Source organism: Dromaius novaehollandiae, chromosome Z (genome assembly GCF_036370855.1).
Source record: "Dromaius novaehollandiae isolate bDroNov1 chromosome Z, bDroNov1.hap1, whole genome shotgun sequence".
NCBI classification, from domain to species: domain Eukaryota; kingdom Metazoa; phylum Chordata; class Aves; order Casuariiformes; family Dromaiidae; genus Dromaius; species Dromaius novaehollandiae.
Window position 1 is genome coordinate 16,752,233 of NC_088132.1, and position 24,820 is coordinate 16,777,052.

The 24,820-nt window shown below is 40.4% G+C and overlaps 2 protein-coding genes and 1 long non-coding RNA gene across 5 annotated transcripts in view; 2 read left to right on the forward strand and 1 right to left on the reverse strand.

The window, feature by feature from the left end:
* Positions 1 to 2,938, forward strand: part of RCL1 (RNA terminal phosphate cyclase like 1) — a 30,034-nt gene extending 27,096 nt beyond the window's left edge. The window contains exon 9 of the mRNA XM_026097499.2: positions 1,400 to 2,938. Coding sequence (XP_025953284.2) covers positions 1,400 to 1,550 — 151 coding nt within the window. The 3' untranslated portion in view covers positions 1,551 to 2,938. The remainder of the gene's footprint in view (positions 1 to 1,399) is intronic.
* A 7,420-nt stretch (positions 2,939 to 10,358) lies between these two features.
* Positions 10,359 to 17,413, reverse strand: LOC112981644 (uncharacterized). 2 transcript variants are annotated; one of them, XR_010386110.1, is made up of 6 exons: positions 17,050 to 17,413; positions 16,191 to 16,321; positions 14,572 to 14,683; positions 13,967 to 14,114; positions 12,401 to 13,704; positions 10,359 to 10,770 (listed from the first exon to the last, which is right to left on the reverse strand). It is a non-coding gene; the product is annotated as an uncharacterized LOC112981644 (long non-coding RNA). The 2 variants fall into 2 exon arrangements; XR_010386109.1 differs by having other exon boundaries at positions 12,401 to 14,114.
* A 180-nt stretch (positions 17,414 to 17,593) lies between these two features.
* The window catches only part of JAK2 (Janus kinase 2), a 98,980-nt gene continuing 91,753 nt past the window's right edge, over positions 17,594 to 24,820 (forward strand). For both annotated transcript variants that reach the window (XM_064502884.1, XM_064502885.1), the window contains exon 1: positions 17,594 to 17,778. The gene's annotated coding sequence lies outside the window, so the exon portion shown is untranslated. The remainder of the gene's footprint in view (positions 17,779 to 24,820) is intronic.

A 24,820-nucleotide genomic window follows, 5' to 3' on the forward strand; every position in this document is an offset into this window, starting at 1 on the left:
CCGTTTGCTTATTCTAACAACTGTGCAGCTGGGGAGTCGTGGATGATAAGACTCTCTAATTCTTTCTTTAAGCTGCCCGGTCATTTGAGAGATGCAAGCTGTGGTGTCTGTGATGAGCTGGTCACCAACCCAGGGGGTGGGGTAGAAAGGTGTACGTAGCATGGAGGCAGATAAGGCAATTCCTGCTCCTGCTTTCACTGTCATAGGAGGTTCCTCCCCGAAGCGCTCCTGTTCCCAAGACTTTCCTGGAGCTGCCGGGAGGCTTTCTGAGGCCTTGTGATGTTGCAGTGGGGGCTGTTCTACCCCCTTGGCCTCCTGCTTCCCGTTTTGTGGGTGCTTTCTCTTAATTTAGGGTCATGATGTGTGACTGACATGCTCTTAGCTTGCAGAGCAGCGGCTTTTTCCAGGTTGCCAGCCAAACAAATGCATGGAGTGGATGTGCACATACTCTCTCTTCAAAGGTTAAACTTCATCTAACAAGGGCACATGCCAGTCGTTGTAAGAGATTAAACCTTAGTTTGAGACTCCAGACTTATTAGTGACCATGACCAGAGAAGACCAGAATCCTGTCATGAGCAAGTAGCAATGTTCTGTTTGTAGCTTTTCAGTGTAGTTGTTTGTTCCCTGTTTTGGGCAGGTCGGTAGAAATGTCCTCTGTCTTTTTTATACTGCTCGTTACTTTTTCTGTTGTTCTCCCTCCAGTCAGTCTGTGTTTAGGACCATTGTGTCTAGTCAGTCTCTTCATGCCTCTAATTCTAAAATGATGAAAGAAAAGGGGTTTTTTTGTTTGCTTTGGGGGTTTTTTTTTGAAAATGAAGAAAGAAAACAGACAGAATCCTGAGTCTGAAAGTGAGTCTAAAGAAGCATTAACTTAGCAGTGAAGGAGTTTGTAATACATACCAAATACATACTTTAGGATCTGATATCTCTCCTTTTAAAGCATGCATCCAAGGCCAACCTTTTGGCTATTTCTATTTATTTCTGCTTAAAACAATGGGAGTGGGGGAGGAGCTGGTTAGTTTCTTCTGGCTGTAATGGAGAGTCAGCCTCATGGGTAAGTGACCTCACTTGGCCATGCCTCCTCTTTCTCCTCCTTTTCTTCCTCCCTCACTATTTTGCCTTGCTATGTTACAGGTTATTCCTTTTTGCTCTGCTTATACAGCTAGGGCAGTGGTTTCAGCAGGGGGTCACTAGCCACTTCCATAACGCAAGTGAGATTTGATTTGATTTTATTTTATTTGAGCCTGCAGACTCATTTCTATGTACTAAGTACTAAGCAATCTTCTCTGCTCTATTCACAGAGCCAGACCTTGTGTTCATTACCGGAGTCAATGTTAGGAGATACTGTTAATGAGCTTTCTGTTTTGTTTCTTATACTCTGTTGTTTTCTCTCCTTCAGAATTGAGTTTCTGCGACACCTGAGAAGCTTCTTCCAGATCATGTTTAAAATTGAAATGAAGTCCCCTGAGGAGGAGCACAAGGGTGGGGAGAAAGTATTAATGACATGCGTCGGCGTTGGATTTTCCAACCTAAGTAAAACAATAAGATAAAACATCTGCAGACTTTCTGAAATGGGGTGGCAAAAAACACTGCAAAAATCTGATATAACAATGTGAGAACCTGCCTTTCCCTGTGCTTATTCTGGAACCAGGAAAACCAGCGATGATCCCAGTGCGGAGGTACCCAAGCTTGCTGCAAGTAGACAATAAAGCTGCCTTCAGGCTGTTAAGGCCTGTATTGTGTACGAACACAGTGCCACTATTGTGCTGCATGGCGTGGCTGGCCAGAGTCTCAGCTGGCTTGGGACTTCTTGCACTGTGCTCCAGTGCATGGGACTCAGGTGCCTCTTACGTTCTTGTGCCCCTCTTCCCATGCCCTCAAGCCTTAAATGTGGTGGGTGCTCTACTTGTCATTATGTGTATCTACAGTCTTCACTCTTAGCTTTTTCTGAAAGGTTTAGATAGAGAAGGAAAACAAGATTGACCAAAATGAGACTTGCAGTGCAAAATAAATGATCACAACAGAAACATTAGATTCTTCAGGTAATTGCAGAGATAATACTGGCATGGAAATTAGAGTACAAGCTGGAGCAATAATTTCTGGTTCGTACACTGTATGTGTATAGAATTTGTCAAATGCTTCACTCCTGTTCAAGTTGGCTAAATTACAGATTTGCAGAGGAGAAAAACTCTCTGCCTTTTGATTTGCTTCAATGGTAGAATGCTGCAGAAGAGATCACAGCCCATACTGTTTTATTCTAGCATCCTCTGCAAAGACGGGCAGGAGAAATCTCCTTGCAGTTTTGAAATGATTCTGTATATTCCTGTCAGGTTTGTTTGGCATGCCAGACGCTACAGTTTACAACCGGTTGTGAAAGGTGGCAACAAAGCTTTGCAGGCTTTGAGGGAGAGAAATATATTCAGTTTGTGCCACCACATTTAGTGCATCTGCTCCATTCTGGAAAGGGGATTATGGTGGATGGCACTGCTTGGATTAACCAGTACTAAAGGTTCATATTGGAATAAAAAGACTTACCCAAGAAAGGCTTTTGGTAGATTCCAGGCAAACCTGCTGAAGTTAATGCTGAACTCCTGACGTAAGGAAAGTGACTTATACTGGACCTCAGGCCAGGCACACTGAAATGTGTTTCTGGTAAAATGAATCCATGTCAAAAGCTGGTATATTATATGACAAGTACTAGTGACTATGTTATAATGGTCTTACAAACTTTATCCAATGCTACTGTAGAGTGGGCATTACCTCTCTAATATGAAAAATGTATATTGGACCCAAATAGAACTTTGACAAAAAGGTAGGAATTTCATTAGTGGTTTGTGAGCTATTGGAGGCTGTGAGTCATTTTTGTACTGTACTTTGTTCTTGTTGCAATCTGTCTAAACATGTTTTGGAAAAATAAAGTATTTTTTCCTAAACAAGATTTTATTTCTCCCTTTAAAAAAACAAGACCTTTTCCACCAGCCCTATAGTCTGGCAATTTAAAAGATAAACAGCTATTTTGAACTGATTTGTGAAAAGAGTGGTTTTGGGGATTGTGTCTTAGGGGGTGGCCCTTTTTATATTTAGTAGCTTTCCAAAACTTAAGTTACAGATGAGGAAACTCCAACTAATATGGTAGAATCAAAAATAAAGATTTTGAATCTCTGTATTTTTTAAATATAAAATTACATTGGAAAAAGCTGGTGGGCATGGAAGTATTCTTACCTTGCTCCCCTTCATCATGTATACAATGAAAAAGCTTGAAACTCTCCAAATAAAAATTACTGTAAACACAGGAAGCCAGTTTCACCATCCAAAAGGTGAAATATGCAAGCTGAGATTAGTAGCCACCAGAGTAAAAACATAAAACCTACGCTAATAAGGATACAAATTTGGAGCACAGTTCACACTTTCAAAATCCAAAATCAGCATAAATAAAAATTGGAAAGTGTTGCCAGAACTTCAAAAGTTAAAAGCTTTATTGCCTTTAAACTTTTTAAAGCTTTTAACTTTTGAAGTTCTGGCAACATTTCCAAATGTTCCACTTACAGCAAACATGCAAAGGACAATGCATTGCCCAGGCAGCAGATTCCTTAGCAGTAGAGTAATTCTGTCATAAAATTACCTGTGCTTAACCAAACTTTAGTGTTAAAGTCAGGTAGCTAACCTTTAGCCCTGCTGAGGCAAAACAATTAGATTGCATAGGTCTGCAACAAAATGCTTGCTATGACTCAGAACTGCTGACTGCTTTACAGGAGGGAGTGTGTATATATATATATCTATGTATATGTGTGTGTGTGTGTTTGTGTATGTATGTATAAAAGAAATACTTTCTAGAACAGTCAGTCTCTGGAGAAACAGAAACAACTCCAGAAGAGGCTTTAGGTAAGAGCTTTCTTGAAATTGTTTGGTATTTACATTTTGTGAAAGGTACTCATTTGGAAATTCTGCAGATAAAATTTATTTATTTGCAGAACATGGATAAACACCTTTTTTTTTGTGGACTGATCCCACAAGCAGCAGGATAGCTCAAGTTTAGTTTTGGAGCTGGACAAAGGGACTTAATTTTTGATGAGGACAATTCATAGTCTTCATAGTATTAGACTTCATGGAAAGGATACTCATCTACTGGGAGATGACTCATCTCAGTTGATCATGGTAGATTTAAGTCTCTGATGCGTTGTATTTGAACTGGTCAGCTGTATGTAAATAATTCTGTACTTAACTGAGTACAGTGTTGAACTGTACCTCAGCACTTCAGTTCATCTTTCTGGGTGAACAGCTCTGCTAATACCCATCTGCTGTAAAAGCTGTGAAACTTTTCTGCTTACGGAAAGCTTTAAGGATAGACAATAAGGAGGGACAGGTGTGGGAGGGGACTAGTTAACAAAAGTACTTTATAATGTACATTTTAATTGAAATAATTTTAACATTCATATATGGAGAGGGTCAAGAAAGCACAGAGAAATATTTTGGAGGAGAATTTAATCAGAACATCTGATTAAATGGAAGACATTTTACTTTAAACTTGCCTAACAGGAAAGGCTACTATTCTGGTGATGTGAAAAGCATTTGCAAAATGTGTTTACCCTGCACCTGCTTCCACTTTTGAAATATGCATTGTTAAACTCTTTTCTATTTCTGAGGTATGATGGCAACTTGTCTGCAGTTTTTGTGTTTACATCATAAAATTCTTAACTTGCTGTAGGAGAGGTTCTGGAGTAGCAGAGATTATGCTGAAGGTGAAACTGCTTTAGTCCAAGCCAGTGCAGTTTAGTGAAGTTGTATAGCTGGAAACCAGTGAAATAAATGCCTGGGAAAGCACACAGTAGGTAAGTTAGGCAGGCCAAAACAGTGAGTGCATGGCTGTCCTGGGTAATATTTTCAAAATAGTGGTTATGTCTCTGCTAGGGCATAGATACCCTCTGCTCTTTCCCCTGTGCCACAGGTGATACTAAGAATCAAATGGATTTTGTTTCAAGCCACTGAGGTGTATTTCTGCTGCCTGCAGGCTCTGACATTCACCTCCCAGTTTTTTAGTCATGTCCTTGAGATAGCTGCAGGGGGAAAAAATAGAAATGAAAGAAAAGCATCAGCCTTCAGGAGGAATAATTTGAGTTTCTGGTTGGTTGTGTGATACCGTATGGCTGTCTCCACACATTCATTTTGCATATCTGGAGAAAGCACTTCTATTTAGTCTGGATCACTACAGAATGCCCAATATAAAGGCACGCTGCTGTGCCAGCGCAACTGGTGGCAGGGCAACTTTTGCAATTATTGCTTTGGTCTTGGTATGCTCTTTCTTAAAAGATCATTCTTGGTGTGCCCCATGTACACTTTTCTTGCTGTCCGACCTAGGAGCAGCACTATCAAGCTCTGAAAAACACCTATTGCTTGTGTTGTCAGTGGGAGAAGACAGAAGGTCCTGCAAGGAGGAGAGTCTGTGGGTTAAGTCTGCTGTCTGTGACAGCATTGTACATGCAATGAAGGAAAATAATGCAATTTGTCAGAGCATCACCATGACCAAATAGTACTTGCAATAAATAAAGTGAAGTTGTGACATTGTTATAAGACAATGTGTTAGAATGATTTGTCGTGTATTTGTAGTAGCAGATGTTATATATGGGTGCTAATCTTCTCCCTACTGAGACAGTAGGAAAAATGTTTTATTAGAAACTGGTATCAATCAGTGATATAACTGCAAGGAAACAAAGCCCAAAAGCAGCTCCTCCCTTGTAACATCAGGGTGAAGGGTGGCAGGGGGCTCACAGGCACGAGGTGCATGAGACCACTGCTGCTGACACCCCCCGGGCACGCGTGACCGTGTTGAGAGCTGGCCCTTTGCACTTGCCCGGGGTGGACAGGCATCTTTGCACGTGTGTCCTCATGCTGCGTGTGTGCCAGACCACTGGTGCTCCCCCTGCTCGTCGTCGTTAGCTTGGCTAGTCTTTCCTGGCAGCCTTCAGTGTGCTGCTTGCACAACAAATTTAGGAAGCAAATACTCCTTAAACCACGTTGAAGACCTACAGGGCCCATATGAGGTAACCCTTGCATAAACATGGATGAGCTGATGGGATTCAGGGCTTGATTCCAGTGATCATTAGTATGTCAGTGATGCATCCAGTTATACAAAATAATGTGACAGGCTCAGGACGGCACTGACATGTGCAGGTTGCACAGAAAGCAACAGCATTTGAGAACAATTGTCTTACTGATCCTTATTTTATTTCTAGATTGCAACCGCACTGCTCCTGGAAAGTTAATTAAAGCTTTTCTAATTCTAAATTGCCTCCATGCATAAGAAAAATTTGCTTTAGCTAGTGGTGTTCTGACTGGTTGTTCATTAGCACCACCAATTCCCATCCACCTGTCTGGAAGTGTAGTTTCAATTAGGCATAAAATACTATGACAGGCAGTCTAGATCAAAATATGCATGAATTTCAATTGTTAATTCATGTTTTCTTTCTAACATCTCCAAAGTTTAAGAAGAAAAAAAGAGAAAAAAAGCTATAGCTTATTTGTGTTTCAAGGCATTTGTAAGGTGCCTGATTCAATAAGGCTTTCTGTGAGATTTGCCTAAGTGTGTATGTTTAGAAACACATCTGTGGATTAGAATGCATTTAAGGGAAAACTATTCTGCTAAGGAATATTCTTCAGCACTGAATGCGAAAATCTGCACTGTAATTCATGCCCAAGGTGTATTATCCAGTATTATCACATTGTGCTTTGTGACTTAAAGAATGCAAGTAATGTAATTTCACAGCAAACATCTGAGATACACAGAGATTAAATAAGAGAGCCTAGAAAATGTTATTCCTGTTTCTTTTGGAAATGTTTTTGTCATTTTCTTTAAAAAATACCCGTTTCTTCCTCCTTCCTCACTAATGTTAGTAGTAAATTTTCCCTTGAAGTGGTGTCAAGATCTTGTTATGGTCTTTGGGAAGTAATGGTGTATGGACTGAAAGTGAAGAAGAGCTATTTGAAAAGATCTGGCTTTTTCCACAGTATGTAGAAGAGCAGGCTATTATACAACTCCTGTGCTCCTAAACAACAACTTACGCAACGAGAGGGTGATATGGGGGTGATGGTCTAAAGCTACGCCATCTGGGCCTGATCTTGTCACAGGACGAATGTAGCAGCTGCCTGAATAGTTTTTCTTCTTGATTTTCAGTTTCGAAGTATAAATAAAGAATAAACATCTGTTTTGGCTTGCAGAGCTAAGTAAACATTGTAAGCAGATGGTTTTGAGACTTGAAATTTGCTGTAAGAAGTGTGCATGAAAAGAGGGTGTAACTAATAGCCAAAGGGAGCGATATTGCAGAATCCTATTACCCTTCTTTTCTCTCCCCAGCCCCACAGGTTTACACAAAAGAAGGTTGAGCAATTTGATCAGGAATTGCTGTATAGCTGTTGAGACATTGTAAGGAACATACAGGAAATGATCAAAACCTCATTAGCCTGACTGAATCACAGAGTAAAAACTTAACTATGATTATGGTAATGGCATTTTCTCCTCCAAGCAGTAACCCAGCTTTTGAAGAATGAGTTGCTATAAAATAACTTTATTGAAAGTTTCATTTTCAAACCCTTTCAGGCTTCAGTAAAATCCCTCACTGATTTCCTCCACCTTATTTATTTGCTAGGCAAGAACAATACTATTAATTAATGAACTGCCTGAATTGTTTTTCCCAAGTCACAGACATAAAAACGTGCATTGTTTGCTTTCATGTAATGAAATTCTTGGCTTTATAGTGTATTTTATCCTTCTGTTCCAAAGTCTGTGTTTTGGAGAAATGCTGTTGTGCCTGTGGGTACACAAGTAGGAAATGACTCTCATATCCCACAGGGAGCTGGGATAGAAAATAGAAATCATCAGATTCTCAGGTCTGTGCAAGTAGTTTTCTTACCTCACAAGTGTCCGAGACATGTTGTGGCACTACAAGCTAAAATCACCATGGCTTATTTCTGTTCTGTTCCTGGTTTTTATTTTGTTTGTAGGTTTTGTTTGTTTGTTTTGCCTATATAAGATTCATGCAAAGACTAAATCCTGCGGTTTGCACTTCAGAAAGATTTCCTTTGTGGCGCATCCTTAAGTGCTAGGCAGGATCTTTTGCTGCTGATCTGCCTTCCCTCCTGCTGGCTCCGTGGCCTTTCTTCCATCGTACAACTAGAAAAGTGGTCTTCACCGTGCTGTTATGGGGGTTTAAGTTGATGGATCATTTCTCTGTCCCTCTTTCCTGGCACTCACAAGGATATCTCTGCAGGCCGTCTGTCTGGCCACTCACTTCACTGACTTCTCTCTCTCTTGTGCAGTGATTTAGTGCAGCATGTCATTCCCCAACCTGCCTCACTGCAGTGACCCTTGTCCTGTGTTCATAAAAGGAAAAGCTACTAGATATACTGGGGACCTTTTAACTAAATGTTACCCAGTGGTCCCTGCTGTGGAAGCAAAGGGTTCTCCTCATCTCCTGTCTCCGACGTCTACTTTTGGATCGGACAGCCCTATCTGATGCAATGAGGAAAAGTCACAGTCTTCTAGCTGAATCGTCCTTGTTTTAAAGTGGAGCAAGGAACTACTGAGTAACAGTCAAAATCAAAGTTTCTTGCTGACAGCCATCAAAATGCATGGCCTTCTTTAAAACTGGTGGCATGTCTTGCAATAAGCTGACAATGGGCGTGTTCTTGTGAAGAGAAAGGGGCTATGGGACACACAAGTAAAAATCCTGAAATACAGCTCGGGTTTTACAGAGCTGAAGGACTGCGGCGTTCATTTGGGACCCATAGTGAAGGACACAGACCTAGCACTGTTTGCTTGGCAATGCTGCAGGATTTTCTCTCCCTACCCTAGCAGCGGTGAAAGCCCTGATTGTGTTTCACTACCTCTACTACAAAGAGTATTTCCAATACAAAGACAATGTTGGCTCAAGAGTAAGAATTCTGGGGACTGGATGCAACTTCTTAGTTACCTGCTTTTTAAAGGAAGCAGGGCAGAGAATAAAGATTAGGATAAAAAAGTGAATAAAAGTCACAGAGAGACAGAAGCACACACTGGGAGTAAAGAATTTAACAGTGCTGTCTTTCAATTATCTCCTTAAAGTACTAAAAACTATTTTAGAATATTGCTCTTTATCCTGCTGAAATTTTATATGGAATAAAAAAACCCCACACAACGCTTGCTAAAATATTTTTGCAGTACTTGCTTGTCTAACAAACCAAGAAATGCAGATGCTAAGGATATCAGTAGCCGTATCTCACCCGCCATTCCCATGACAATCAATTCCTGCTGGTGTTACTACAGCTGCTAGCCAAATATTAAACTCAGCAAGCTGTGTGTTTGGCATAATGTGTCGGTTTCACTTTTGGGGGGAAGCCGAAAAGTGGTGGCTCCAAGTAAAAGCAGCCTTCTTGGCAGTCTTTTCCAGCTTTTTTACTCCTGTCTTTTACTAAATGGTTGCCCACCGGGACCAAATCAGGAGAACGTGTATTTCTGTTGCCTGCTACATCTGCACAAACTGGCTCCAAATTTCACAGTTGCAACGGTGGAGTTTTTTTATCAATGTTTCTGGCTGGGTGGCTGGCAGCTCCAGGCTCTCCAGCAGTGGCTGGCAGAGGGATTTGATCGTGTGGCAGCAGAGGACAGCAGAAGAGAATATACTTAAAACGGGCAGGGATTGACTCACACGGCTCAACCCTGCCATCTCAGAGGCCACGCTTTGCCCCCAGGTCTAGCTGTTTCCACAAGGGGCCACGATTGCAAGGTTTTTGTGGTGGCCTCTCCAGCCTGAAGAGTGCCAGAAACCACACTGCTCCACACTGCATCAGGCGCTTAGTGGAAACAATGAGAAATAGCTTTCCTTCATTTTTGTTTATGAGGGCTGGATGTACCCTTTTGAACAATTAGGTAAACACTTGTAATTGGTTTCATCCTTCACAAGAAATTTATCTTGGGAACGGGCATATTTTGAAAATACTCCCTGTGATGATCAAACCAAGTTAACTACTGTTTTTTGCTCTGCATCTCACATGCAATATGTTTTATAGTCCCACGGAAGGCAGGTTAGGAAGCTTGATGGCTAATGATCCATACCTTTTTGCCTAAGGGAGAACTTCCATGCTTTGTTTTGCGTGTTTGTCTCAGTGTCAGGGAGTTCCTGATGGAACTGTTCATATAAAAATCTTCCTCCTCCAAGAAGAAGAGTTTGTGGAAGCTATTTCTAGATCCTGAAATGCTCTCTCTGAGAGCTTGAATGTGTGGTTTCTTTCCATTGCACTACAAAAAGTGGAATGAGGAACCAATGTTCTTCAATGTAATAACTGCTGGGTGCCATTCTTTGGAAATGAGAAATGAAACCAGCTGAATGTTGATTTATTATTTTAATTACGAAGAAAAGACATAGCCTATGTGACTCAAATTTAAAAATAAAGGAGAAAAAGAAGAGGGACGGGCTCAAGTCTCATGTTGCTTGTACTAATGTAATTCCAGAGCAACAGCACAAGTTACTAGTTACTTAAAATTATGTAGAGTCTGACCCCAAAATTAAACAATGAAACCAGTGCCGCCCACGTGGCGGCTGAGGGGACAGATCTCTCTCTCTCTAGCACAAATGCTTCTTGGCTGTCTTGCACAGATACATAGCAGCATACCTTTTTAAATCCCCAGCTTGCGGCAGACAACAGCTTCAAAAAGGCTGGACAGTTCTGAGCTGCATGTGAGGTCCAGAATCCCGAAGTTTTTAGGTGTTTCAAAAAAAGGAGGGTCCGAGTTCCAAGTCCCTTTAAAGATGATAAAGGTTAACACCCCCCACTACTGTCTAACAGCAATCTGCCTTGTACAATTTAGCTGTCACTAGCACTTCTAGAATCATCAGATTTTACTCATAGTGACTTATTTCTCTGTAATCTACCTGAAACATCTCAAATTGCTAGGATTTCTATGGTGTCTTCCTGTTCATCCCTTTCCCTACATGCCTTTCTCATTTTGCCTAGTGTCCAATAGTAGGTCAGATCATAATAATGCATTTCCTTGAGTCAGTCTTCTCTTTTCCTCTTTTACTTATTTCCACACAACTTGTGGCAGTTTACTTATTGGTGAAACCCTTATGCTTTTGCCAGGTTTGACTGAATTGTTCAAAAGATTCGAAAGGAAAATAGCTATGTTAAAGATGTGTAGCAATTTAACTTAAAATGTTGTGACGTTACAGTTTTGCCAGTGTGCACATTTGATACCAACATTGATATTTAGATGCCTCCTGAAGTAACTTGATTCTTCAAAAATACTGATAACCCAAAGCATCTCATACTGACTTGTTTGACCTGTCAGTATTTAGCACCTGTGAAAAATCAGTACAATACATATTTTTGTAATAGTATTTCAAATTGAAATAAATTTCTGATTTTAAGTTAAATTCTGTACATTCTTTTCTAGGACTGTGAACCTAAACACAACTTGCTATTACTTTGTATTAGCACCCAGAAGTAAAACTGAGTAGAAACAGAAGTGGAATTGAGTGTCTTAGCTTCACTGTCTAATATGAAGATGAAAGAAGTGAAAAAATTAATTAGCAACAAACAAATGAAATGAAATATTTTACTTTTCACTCATTGTGAGTAATTTAAAGAGTTTTAGAAACAGTTCCTAAAAGGTTCTTGTTCATATATTTGTGTGTGGATTAAATGTTCCTGTTCTTCAAGGTCTCTGGTGGTTGATAATGTAGGCTGTTTGAAAAATACATAAGATAAACTTGATTCAGTTTTATGACATTGATTTCCATATTGCATTCAAATAGCCTAGTAATTTTATCTTACTCATACCTCTCAAGTGCAAAAACTGGTTCAAAAATATCATTAAGGTTGAGCTCTCCTATCAGGAAATTCCAAAATTTCAGCAGTTGACCTTAAAGAGATTTAGTTATCTTCACCTTCACCAGAAGTTTGTTTTCATGTCTTTTTGCCTTTTAATTGCAAACTGTATGGTAATCAAGTCCTGTCACGCTGGTGAAGGCAGATTAAGTAACAGGAACATACAAAGGTTAAATTGAAAAAAAAAAAAAAAACAAGCAGGATGAGAAAGTACTGTACAGTTGAAATGAAGTTACCGAAACCTTGACTTTTGAAGCTTCCTGACTTTCACAAATATAGCTAAGGGCTGAAAAACAAGTTCACAAACGTTAACTTTTAGTAACAATCCAAAGCAAAAGAGCCTTGACAGAGATGCACCTTGCTGCATTTTAAAATCAGATATTGTTAATCAGTACATATTTAACTTCTAGAGACCCTAACTTGAAATATTCTTTATCAGATCCTTAACAGGAGTTTCGCTGTTTCCTCTCCATAGACATCATGAAACAGAAAAATACAGTATCTGTACATGTATGAAAATATCTATTTGAAATAGTAAGCCTACCTTCCGCAGACTGATCCCAGGCACACTAAAATCATTGTGCAGTCCTGAACACTGTGCAAGGTGAAGTCCTGTGGAGGAGGTACTTTCATGAACCTGGTCTGGAAACTTTTAATTTTGCTTCGGAATACTTCTGATCAATTTCTGAATTCGTCTAAATGTTTGGAAACTCCAAAGCTGAATACAGAAATGTGAGTTTACACATATGAGGCAAGTGGGCTGTTTTCCATTTTTGACTAATGTAAGAATACTTGAGGTAATTTTCATTTTCCAAAACACCCTGTGCCCCCCAAAAACTGTTACAAGAAGCTTTCAAGTTAGTACACTTCCCTACTTCCAAGGGATTTTCAAGTAAGATGTTCTTGTTGGAGTTATAAACTATTTTCCTGCTGATAGGTAAATGCAGGAAGGCACAACTTTGGCTTCTTCTTATTATAAATATACATATCTTCTATCTGTATAACAGTATACTCAAATGCTCCTATGAAATCAGATCTCACTGTGTTCAGGCATGAGTTAAACAGAGGGAGGATATCTGGCTCTGAACATGGTATAGTCTTGTGGGAAACACCCCCCCCCCAAAAAAAACTATGCAGGTAGCATTTCATTAGAAAATGAAGTGTGGGGGTGTATAACTTAATGGAGACCTATACAGAAGAACTCTGCACGATCTCGGCTCTGTTACAGTCACTAAGAGCTTTGTCTGCAGATGCACTGACACTCTGCAACGTGGGGTTGGCACTGTCTACTCTTTGAGGTTTTCCTCTGACTCAGGTTGCAGTTTGATTAATTTTGTTTTGTTTTGTTTGAGTATTTTGCTTAGCAAGGAGAAACCCAGACTTTTCTTACCAACTCTTTTCCTCATTGGATGGTGCTGGCATACATTTATCCACTTATTCCTACACTAAGCAAAAGAGGCTCTGAAAATTACAGAGTGACAGTAAATTTGTGGTTCCCTACACTGCCATTTATGCTAAGCCACTCCCTATTAATAAATTATATTTCAAAATTTATTTTCAAAAAGTTCTATGGTTAACACAAGAGCTTGCACTTGCCTGCCTACTTTTCCATCTACATAATTTTTGGCTGCATGCTAGCTCTTATTCTATAATATGAGAAAGGCATATGATCCTTAAAAGGAAATCGCATGCTGCTACTTAACTCTGAGTCAACTTGGCAAGAAATGAATTTACTCATCTCCAGATCAAAACCACACCAACCTGTGCTGAGCCACGCAGATGAGAGGACTCAAAGGGTTGGAATATTTCATCAAGCTGCACACAGTATGGAGACTGGTATGCGCATTGCTGTTGACAGGAGGCAACTAACTTCATTAAAGAGTGAATTAAAAGGTTATTTAATCTTTATTTGCAGAAAACCTACCAGAAGCTATCAAAAGCAACAACAAAACAACCCCATTTTAAAAATACTAATGAAAACCTTATATACTATATATGGCTCACATGTGTATACACTGCTACTACCACAGGCAGTAGCAGCAATACCATCATGTCATCATTTTTAATCAGAGTTTTATTGCCACTGCATATTCCACAGGCATACACTCACCATACAAAACAAGAAGCTGTCAGGTGGAGCATCATTGCTAATCTGTAGGCTGTAAGGTGGACTTCCGCACTGTCCTCCTCTTGTACTGCTTGGAGAGGGTCCCAGAACAAAGCTGGAAAGTTGCAGCTTATTTCGTCTTTTGAGAACACTGTGGAAAGGAAATAGGGCAGTGTTATGGATACACAAGGAGAGGGGGATTTCATTCCCGATTTTATTCCTCTCTGTTCTGTAGAAGTCCTTATACTGCCTTAGTTGCTGGAGGGTGAGTGTTTTTTAGTAGCTCAGCAATGTGAACTAATGCCTGTCCCATGTACATTTTTCTAACCTCCTTCTTCTGGGAAAGTTCTATAATGCAGCATTTCGTACCTGTTCAAGAACACAGGGGCTATTACAGAAGGTAGTATCAAAGAAGTACATCTTCCACTAAGAATAGTGTTTAGGGCAGAATTTAGCTTATGGTGAATTATACGTGCCCACAAAGCAATCTTTCACAGAAATGCTTTATCCTCTTGCATTATCTTATAGTTAGCTGCTCTCTACTGTGTCTCCAGGGATCAGTTATCAAGCGAAAGTCCAGAGGGCCCCTCAAAACCAAAAAGAGATACCTTTTTTCTTAGAGGAGTCCTTTTTTTCACAGTGGGTGAATTAGAATTGTGTCCTTTCAGGAGCTAAGTCATATGCAAGGCCATATTTGCATGTGTTTGTTCCTCTTCTCTCCTTCAAGAAAAGGGTATGCAGTAAGTATCACTCAAGGAAACTGGTTTCAGAGAATGACTAAAAATAATGAAAAGGTTTCCTCTAAGAGTGTTCTTCTGCCACATATTTAAAGAGAAAGCATGTTTTATAACCAAAATATACATTTCTCTCTAAAGCTAGGCTTACATGAAGAAAGTTAGGGAAACTATTACAATATGTGATTATCTTTAAACATTACGAATTTTATATCCTGAAATACTCCAAAAATAGAAGGAAAAGTGAAACACATGCAGAGGGTCTAACTTTACAGATTTGACTTAAATGAGTAACTTCTTTAGGCTTGTTCTTACTTGTGAAAGTTTTGCAAATAATTCACACCTCCTCCTGAATACAGAATGTGATTTGATTTCCATTTCAGCTGAAAACAACAAATCTAACTTCAACGATAAAAAGTTTTGAAGGAATTGCAACAAAACTGCTTCTATCATTTTTAGCTGTTCGAATATGAAAATGAAACAAAATCTATTTCCTCTTCTGTGTTTTAACTTCAAAATTTGGAACACAAGTATCAAGAAAGCAAAACTAACTCTTTTGAAAAGATGGCAGGTTTTGTAACTTGCTTAAAAAAGGAAACAAACTCTGAAGGGAAATTGCTGCAACAGTTGTAAAAATCATGCTTCATATATAATTAGTCGTGTTTTTGTCCATTATTTCGGGTTTATGTTTAGTTAGTTTCTCAATGTTTAACATCCCTATTTAACTTAGGATTCTGTGGTTAGGTCTATGTTAGTTCACCCTACAAGTTATTTGTTTGACATGATGTGAAAATGTGACATGAAATATCAAAAGAGAATAACAAATGACAATTCAGTCTTTTTAAGAATATGCCACCTGCCACAGGCTTACAATTCTACCCAAGTGTATTAACATGCAAATACATGAAGACTGTATATGGTCCTTTAGCAAAGACAAAAGTAGAGGAAGGGTGAATGCTTAACTGGAAAATGCAAATGCAAGATACTGAGTTTTTTGCTGTAGATGCCATTGAAAGAATTTGGTAAAATGCAGAGAAGTGGGAATAGTGTTCGTTGAAAATTATGAACAACCCTGGACAGACTAATGAAAAAGGATTTAAGAGAATATTTTTTTTGCTATAGAATGTATGTTCAAACTAATTATAACAAAAGGTAAATAAATGTAAAAATGTGTGGTATCATTAGTTAAGCTGTAATGTTGGGAGTCCTAATGTAGATGAGACTTTCGCAATCTCTGTTAGGCGTGCCATCTAACTGATGGTGTGCTTTTTCAGTCAGAATTCTAAATCTGATGAGTGCTGAAGGTCCAACCAAGCCTGACTCTATCCAAATGCTGAATTTTGATAATGTAAGGAATTCCTGTATATTTCAGTAGAATTCATTGCATTTACAGTGTTCTGTCCACAGAGCTCTTGATGAACAGAGCCTTAGATACGCAATGAAGTACAATCAAGATACTATGTTACTCTTAATTTTTTAAGCAGTCTGGATACCAGTGGCCTCTTAGGTGATTATATTTGCAGAGGATTAGAATGTTATTATTTTGCTGTTTCCTTTCCATATTTGCCAGAAGTTTCCAGTGTCACTGCAGCACGCCCTTGTGTGAGTTCTTCCACGGAGCAGCCTGGAAAGAGAGAAAGATGTTAAAATGAAAAGCAAATTGTTAGGGGATCAGGTACCAGAAATTGGCAATGAGATCAAGAACTAAATATACTAGAAGAAAACTTGATTTAATTAATTTTGTTTCAGAATCACCAGGTATCCTTTAAACTGTATATTCAACGAAACCACGTAAGCAAAGCAATGCAAACTCTGAGTTAAATTCTAGTTCTGAATTGCCCTAGATCTACTTTTCCATAAAATGATGTTATGTGATATCTTAACTGTTCTCTTCTGCATAAAGAGCAAAAAGCCACACACACTACTGCAAAGATGCTAGTGATAAGCTTGTCCTTTAAGAACAATACTTTGTTTGACAGAATCAAATTCTATGTGCAGACAGGTAACACTCTGAAATCCGTTTAAGTTATCAGCTTGAGTCTGCTGGTAGTGTGAGAATCCTCACACATATCAGATCAAACTTCAATACCTTTTAGCTTTATAGTTTTTCCCTGTCACTCTATCCTCCTCTCCATTGCCTCCTGGGTGGCCTTGACATTTCTTACCTGTTATCAAGTGCACTGACTCTAGCGTTTTTTCTTTATTTCTTTAGGTCAGCAGTCAAGCTGCTTCTCTTTTGCTTGTCCCCAATGAACAATCTGGTTTACTAAGTCCAGAGCTTTTATATGAAGCATACTAATCTGGCAGGAGAAAGAGAAAACTTATCACATAAAAAGCTGAGGGAAAACGTACATCTGTAGGCTTAGAGTTGTGCAATAAATCCTACGAGCTAGGCCCTGAGTAGCACGCGCCGCCCTTATTGCTGAAGAAAAGGTGTCTTTTTCCTCGGGCCTAACCAGGACACACAGCACCACTGTGCACGGCGGCCGCAGCGCAGACGCGCCGCTTCCCTCCGCCACTGCCGAACAAGGCCAGGCCTGTCCCCGCCACTTCTGCCTGCGGGCTTCGCTCAAGAGCTCCTCGCCACCTTCGCCCCGCGGGCGCGGGCGGGCGGGAGGCGCGAGAGACGAGGCGCCGTCGGGGGAAGGCACGGGACGCGACTGGACGCAGGCAGCCGGCCGGGGGCACCCCGCTCCCGGCTGCCCACAGCGCCTGCGGCCCCGCCCCGCCCTTCCGGGGAAGGGGGAGGGGACAGGCGCCGGGTAACGGCCGCAACCGCCGGCCCCGCCCCGCCCCGCGCGTCTCCTAGCAGCTGCGTGATGACGCAGGCGACGGGGGCCTCCTGGCCCGCGTCCGGCCCCGGCGAGAGGGCGGCTGCCTGCCTGCCCCTCCCCCCCCCCTCCCACCCCGCGCGGGGAGGGCGGGGCGGCGCGGAGGCAGCGGGCAGAGCGCGGCTCGGCACGGCACGGGACGGCACGGCACGCCGCCGCGTCCCCTGCCGCTGCTGCCGCCGTGCATGGCGACAGACCGGCCGCCCAGGGGGAGCAGCCCGCGCGCACCGGTCCGCCGAGCCGCCGCCGGGTGAGTGCGGGGCGGGGGAGGGCTGCCCGCCGCGGGTCGGCGGCAACGGTCGCGGCAACGGCTGCGGCGGGCGGGGCGGCGGTTGGGCGCCGCGGGCGGTTGGGCGCGAGCGGCCGTCCGGCGCTAGGCAACGCGGCGGGGCCCCGCGGGCGGCGGCCCCCGGGGGGCTGCCGGGGGCAGGGCGCGGGCGGCGCCTCCGGGCCGCTTGGCCGGGCCGCACCTGAGCGCGGAGGCGAGCGCGGGGCGCCGCCGGCCGGCCGCCGCGGCGGGCCTTTCCTGCCGGGTCAGCCGTGCGTCTCCTCGTGCGCAAACAGTGCCCGTGGCCGGCGGGGCGCGTACCGGGCCGGGGCGGAGGGGTGCGGAAGCCTGCCCGCCCGCCCGCCGTCGGCGGGGGCACCTCGCGGAGGTGCTGCGCTTTGCTGTACTTTCTCTGGAGGGTTTACTTGGGGCGTTCAGAGAACTCTCCTCCCAGAAGGAGGCAGTCGCAGACGCGTATAAACCTATATATGTGTGTGTATATACCTATATGTGTGTGTATATACATATACTTGTGTTAATTTGTGTCTGAAGAAATCCGTTCCCTTAGACGTGAGTCGCGCGTTAGCGCATTTCCTTTATTTTCGCAGAGGAAATCTTTCTGGGAGAAGAACTGCAAGTAAAACTTGTTCGGATTTTTGGTGCAGCTCAAGTGTAGTTACAGCCCGATTGACTCTGTCTTCAAATTCCTGCTGTGTGCCCCTCTGGTTCCACCTGTGACAGGGGAGAAAATAACACCCTGCTTTGGATATTCATAAATCATTTGATAGCGGAGAGACAGGGGCTTTTCTTTTCGGTTGCAGGGCAGAGAGGGAAACATTCAGAAATAATTGGGAAAACTGTGATGGTGACTTGTACTTTCATGTGTGATTTTTGCACGTAAGATTGATGCTTAATGGTTAATATTCCTGGCATCTTATCCTTGTACAATTCTCCAGTCTATCATCTCTCTCTCTCCATTGTTTTTATTGTTTGTCAAATTTAACGTGCATGTGAGTTAGGAATATTGCTAAATCTTGTATTTTATGAAAAATTAGTATTGACAGGAAAGCATAGAGAGATTATGCACACTGTTGAAAAGGGTAGGTTGGATCAGTTATAGGGATTGCATTTTTTTTTCTTTTTTTTTTCTCTTCCTGCTCAGTCTGCCTAGGTAATTGATAAGAGAGTAAAACTGTAGTAGTGTTCTTCAGGCATGACTGTTTATCTTCCCTGCTTAGGGTTAGTGACATAATAATTTGAGGACTCTACAGGAAGATGGTAGTAATCACTCTTCTGCCTGATGAGGAGGAGTCCCAAATGACATCAGAAGTGTAAATGGACAGTTATGTAGTAAATAAGCTGGTATTATTGTTTGAAATGATAATGATGGTAAGCAGTAGGGCCCTTCTTTTCAGAGGGGCTTTAAATTTGAGCTTTTTCATTTTGGTAAGTGACTGTGGCAGCAACATAGCCAAGTAGGGTTTGCTGCTGGGAGGTGAAATTTTAATGAGCAAGAAGTTTGCACAGTGCCGAAAATAGCTCAACGTTCCTTTTGATCAAGTCGGATTGACTGGAACAGAAAAATGGAAAATGAAAGGAGATTGCTGCTGCTGCTTCTCATTTGTAGCTGTTAAGAGTGGTGAATGGACTTGTAAAAAGCAATTTAAAATCTCTGTAGAATAACCATTCTCAAAATAAGTGGAGTTAATATTATGCATGATCACAGAGTATGATTAAAGTGAATGTCACTGCCATCTTGTACTGGCAGCAGCATCCTCTTGCTGAAATTGTAAGGATAGCAATTACTGAACGAAGTTACAGTTTTTGCCGTTGGTCTCTTTATCTCAGCTCTGGGACGTTCTTACAGTATGACCTTATGTAAACAAAAAGCTAAGTGATTATGCTTGCAATTACAGGAAATATTCTAGCATTTTGGCTGAAACACCCTGAAAGGGAAATAAACAAGATTCAGAAATGAAGTAGCATTAAACAAATACATGAATTAAATGGTGTTACTTATGGATAAAATGAAACTACTGTCAAAATGTTAGAAAACTTCATTAAAAAGCAGGATGACATTTAAACATGAAACAAAATAAATTGTTTTAATGAGATTTTGGAAAAATAATTGATACAGAAGAAGCCAACCAAGATATTATGGCTTTTTTTACAAGAATAACTGAAGCTTTGAGTAGGAGGTTGGACTAGATGACCTCCTGAGGTCCCTTCCAACCTGAATTATCATGTTGTAGTGCTACTGTGCTGTTATAGATTAGCATTTTTGTTATATTTTTTGCTCTTCTTTTTGTGCATGCTTGTATGCAAGTATTAACACTGTTATTAGGCAATACAGAGTAGTATTTTTTCCATGTAACTAAATAGAGCTTTCAAAGCCTCTGACCCTGACTGTGCACTGATTTCAGAGAGTTCTGTATGAATTCATATGTGCACCCACAGGGTTTTCAGCATAAGCCCAGTAAGATGACTAATATGAGTACGACTAGCAAGATCTGAGTCAATGTTTCAGCTCAGCCTTATGTTTCTCTGACTTGTTTTGGATGTGATTTCTTTATCAGCAGGTAAGCAAGGAGCTTTCTTGAATATCTGGATATGAAATTTTGCAGAATATTCCATAAGGTAGATGTGTCTCTACGGAGACTTGAACAACAAAACAAAAATATTTATATCCTATGAAGTTTCTTTATTACTATTCTGCTGGAAGATTTTTAAACTGTTTTATTGGTACATGCAGTCTGTTTTATTTTGCTGGATGCTGTACTGCTCTACAGAGTGTGTTCTGTCACTTAGAAGGCTAGGAAGGTGGGAGTACAGTGGAGAGGTATATAAAGTCTGACTTCAGTTCTGTAAGTCAGGTGTCTTGTCTTTGTCAATTGCAGCCTGACTGATACTGGAAGAAAAAAGGTGATAATTCACTTCAGTTTTAACCTCTCTGGTTATACAGTGCTGAACATAAGGGGAGATATCTGATTCACTTGGACAAATATAACCACTTGTATTGTGTAGGGTACTGAGTTACAGCTGGTTTGATGTTTAAAGTAATTTCTAGGTTTCTTTCAGTCCTGTTGATGTGTATGAGAAAGCCATTTTCTTTGGAGGAAAATATAAGTAATTCTTGATCATACAAGTGGAATGACCTGCCTATAAATAAAAGTCCCTTTAATTTTGGCCATGCAGTGACTGTATTTCATATTCAAATATGAATATTTAAACCTGACTTGTGGGAAAAAGTCTAGTGTAGTGTAGTAACTATAGGTATTCTTTTAAATGAATTTAAAATTTTGTCCTTTTATAAGGCCAGCAGACCTTGCATCTATGTTTTTGTGGCACGGATTTCCACAGTAATATTACACATTTCCTTTTCTTCTAAATATGTTGCTTTTTAAGTTGATCATTTCCTTGTATTAAGAAGAGAGGCATTAGCATTCAACTGATGTTTTGATTTTACATGCCTCTGTCCTTTCCTTTGACCTTTCTTCTTTTTTTCCCTTTTCCTAGTATCATTAGTATTCATTTTGTTGCTTTTCTATGAATTAATTATATTTTTCTGGGTTTTCTGTGATATCTAGGTGAAATCAGAATGTTTTCAATCCAATTTTTTATTCATTGGAACACTTTTTCCTGCTCTGTATGTGCACTGATGTATTAAGCAGAGATTCTGTTGCATGCTTTTTTTTTCAAAACTTCCTACGTTCAGTTTAAAATTCAACACCACATGGGAATAGCTTCAAACTATTCTTTCAGACATTTATTTTTTCTGTATTTGTTGACATAGTGCTATCTGCCTTCTGTTTCTCACTCAACTAGCTCTCAGTTTTGTTGGAATTTCTTGATCTGCTCTAGTCTCGAGTTAACTAATTATCACTGCAGTTGTTTCTAGTTTGCTGTTTAAGACTTGTCCAGAGAGCTAAAAAATATATCCAATGCTAGGCCTAGGAAGTAGTCTTGGAACATGTTATGGAATTTTTAAACTGAAAATAGATTCTTTAGACTGGGACTTTGAAAGTGCTTATATGCTTGCATAAATATGTACAGGATTGTACTTCTTGCTTTGTGTGTGCTTCCCCCTGTAGTTACATGTTCTAACATTTTTTTTCAGTTCCTGAATTGGGTTGTGTTCTTGATGTGAAACTCTTGTTGGCCGTTATTTTAGCTGATTCCCCTTTATCCATCATTTTCTTTTTTCTTCATCCCTCATTTCTTTATGTGCTCAGGGGGTTCCACTTGATTTCTGGGGTCAAGAATGTCTCTTAGAAGTAGTTCTCGTTAAGTGTATATTGTACTAATGTTTTAAATAAATATGTAAATACATATATTCAAAGCAATATGATTAAAGTTATTTGCATGTATAAATTAAAAAGCAAGTAACTTTTTTTTACTTGATTGCTGTTAATGATTGTTTATCTAGCCTTTTATAAGAATAATTAGGAAATCAGTTGAGATCTGTTTGTGAGACTTTTTTTTGTATGGTGTAAGTCATCCTGCTTCTTAAAAACAATGTATGGGATCAAGAAACATTTGTTTTTTATTTTAGGAGGGGTAGTGTTGGAATTTTCTATTTTAGTATTGACATTTTGAATATCTAAATTAGAATAATATTTAAGAATGTTTTGCATGCTTTAGGTGAGTACTTCTGGTTTTTGTTCTCAGTCTTGGTCCACTACTGGGGTTAAATAGGTTTCGCTCATAATTCTTCTCTAATGCATTGTGCTGCTGCCTGGGATTCCATCACTGCAAGAAATTTTTTCAATAGGAAAAGCATTTTGAATTCTAAATGTCTAATCTTGCTACGTATAAATATACAGTAAGTTTTCTACCTGTGTTAAGCAATCTTTGGAGGCCTCAGTTGTTCAAGTGTATTTAGATTGGGAGCCCTGTTGACTTTACCATGAAGTTGTGGGATTGCTTGCATGGATTCAGTTATAGAAAGATGGCCACAGGTGGTATCTGAATTTCTGTGAGTATATCAGTAAAAATTAAGAGACTAACAGAAAAGCATTTGAAGACAAAGCCTGTTGTAAAACAACCATAAATCCCTGGTGAGAGGGGGTGTATGTGCATGTGTTAAAAAGATGCTTTGGAAAGTTGTTGTGATAGTCAAATAGCATAGGAGGCTTTGAGTTTATAAAGACAAAAAAGCTCTTAAAAAACACAGCTTTCAAACTGAGGGTTTATGTTGTAGGATGATTTTCAGAAAAAAACCAATAAAATTAAGTCTGTGTGTGGTATAGTTGTTGATTGCAGGTTTTAAAATAGTCACTATAAAATTTCAGTAGCCAGTACAAGCCAGCAAAAATCTTCTCTTTTGCAGCATTTCCCGGTTCTGGAGAATTCTGACATTCTTTGATGTTTAGTGCTGGTTCTACAAAATGTATCAATATACTATTATGTTTGCTCATAAGCTAAATATAATGCAGTTGCAAGGGACAGCAATTCCCAGCTCTCTTCGTGCATCTCCATGAAGCAGAAGAGCAAAAGGCTGTCAAAATGCATAGGGCATGTGAGGCTGCTTACACATTTGTTGCATCCCACCTTTATGAAGGAGTACTCCCGTGTGCTGGGGATTCAGAAGTTGGAAACAAATAGTAGCCACTCCATGTGTGTGCCCAGCAGAATTCAAGAAGTTATCACTCCAGTGTTCTAGAAAACAAAGGTACAGAAGACAAAATGTTCTTAACCTTAGAAACTGGAGGGAATAAAATGAGTTGAATTCAAGTGAAACCTGCACAACCCTTTATTTGTAGTAGAAAGAATCAAAATTGGACAAACAGCCAAACTACTTCCATTTTATAGGTTGTTGCATGAAAGCTGCCAAGAGGGTTGGTAAGCCTGAAAGTTTGTCTGTTTTTTCAACTTTATCCTCAAACTGCAGAAGACATTTTTCTCCCTTTCACATGGAGAGAAGCACGTCTTGTGCAAACTGACTTTGGAAATTGTAACTGGCATTTCTGATCTTGTTCCTGACACTGTTTTGATGTAGTTTGCAGCACTGGCAGTACGGGTTCTCTCTTTTGATTCTTATCTGATTAGCACTGCTAATCATTCAATATATGATCTATTTTAACCATATAATAACATGTACATAGGAAGGTCTTCAGTTTTTATCCTCTAGTAAAATCAGATCTTAAGCTTGTTTTACAAAATTATACTCTTCAAATTGTCAGAAGAGTTGTGTGACATCTGGATGCCCACTCGTAAAGATCCGTGTTAATTATGTTCTTTGTAAGCAACAGGTGTATTCTTGTTATATTGACAAATGGAGTCTGCTATGCAAGTTTTTCAGATTTCTGCAGTGAGTAAAGAAAACTGTTAGTGGCACTCTTTTGTTCTTTGATATTTTGATATCTTGAGGTTTTGCTCTCTTTTGAGCAGTAGCAGGCTCTACATGCTCAGCAGCTTGTGGCCAACGGACAGGAGAATTTCTAATGCTGGGGAAAATAGGAATCTAAACAGCAAAAGAGTTTTGGCCTTTCTGTCAGGAGGTTTTGACTTACTACAATGACAACAGAGGCACTGAGGTTTGTAATGTGCTATGCGGCACTGGTTAATATAGCCATTTGCCTTTTCACAATACTTGTTACAGTATCCTCAAAGACAAGGATGGGTATGCAAGTCATTCTGATCATTTATTACTCCAAGGAAACTAACTGAATGGTCTCAGTCAGAAGTCGTGTTACACGAGCAGATAGATTGAATTGATGTATGATCATGACTGTACATCCTACATGAAGCATAAGGCTCAGCAGATAAAGATGTTTTTTGCTGACACTTCAGTTGTTTGAAAAGGGCATTTTAATTCTCAAATGTATAGTGTTTCACTAGTAGAGCAGCCAAGCTTTGAGCATAGGAAGCAGGCTCTATCTGCTCTGTAGCCGATGGCCAAGGGGCAGGAGAATTTCTCATGCTGAGGAAGACAGGTGGGAATCTAAATGGAGGAGGCATTTCAACCCTTCTGTCAGGAGTTATAGATCAGGAAGTCAGAGATGTCTGTCCTAGAGTTCTAAGG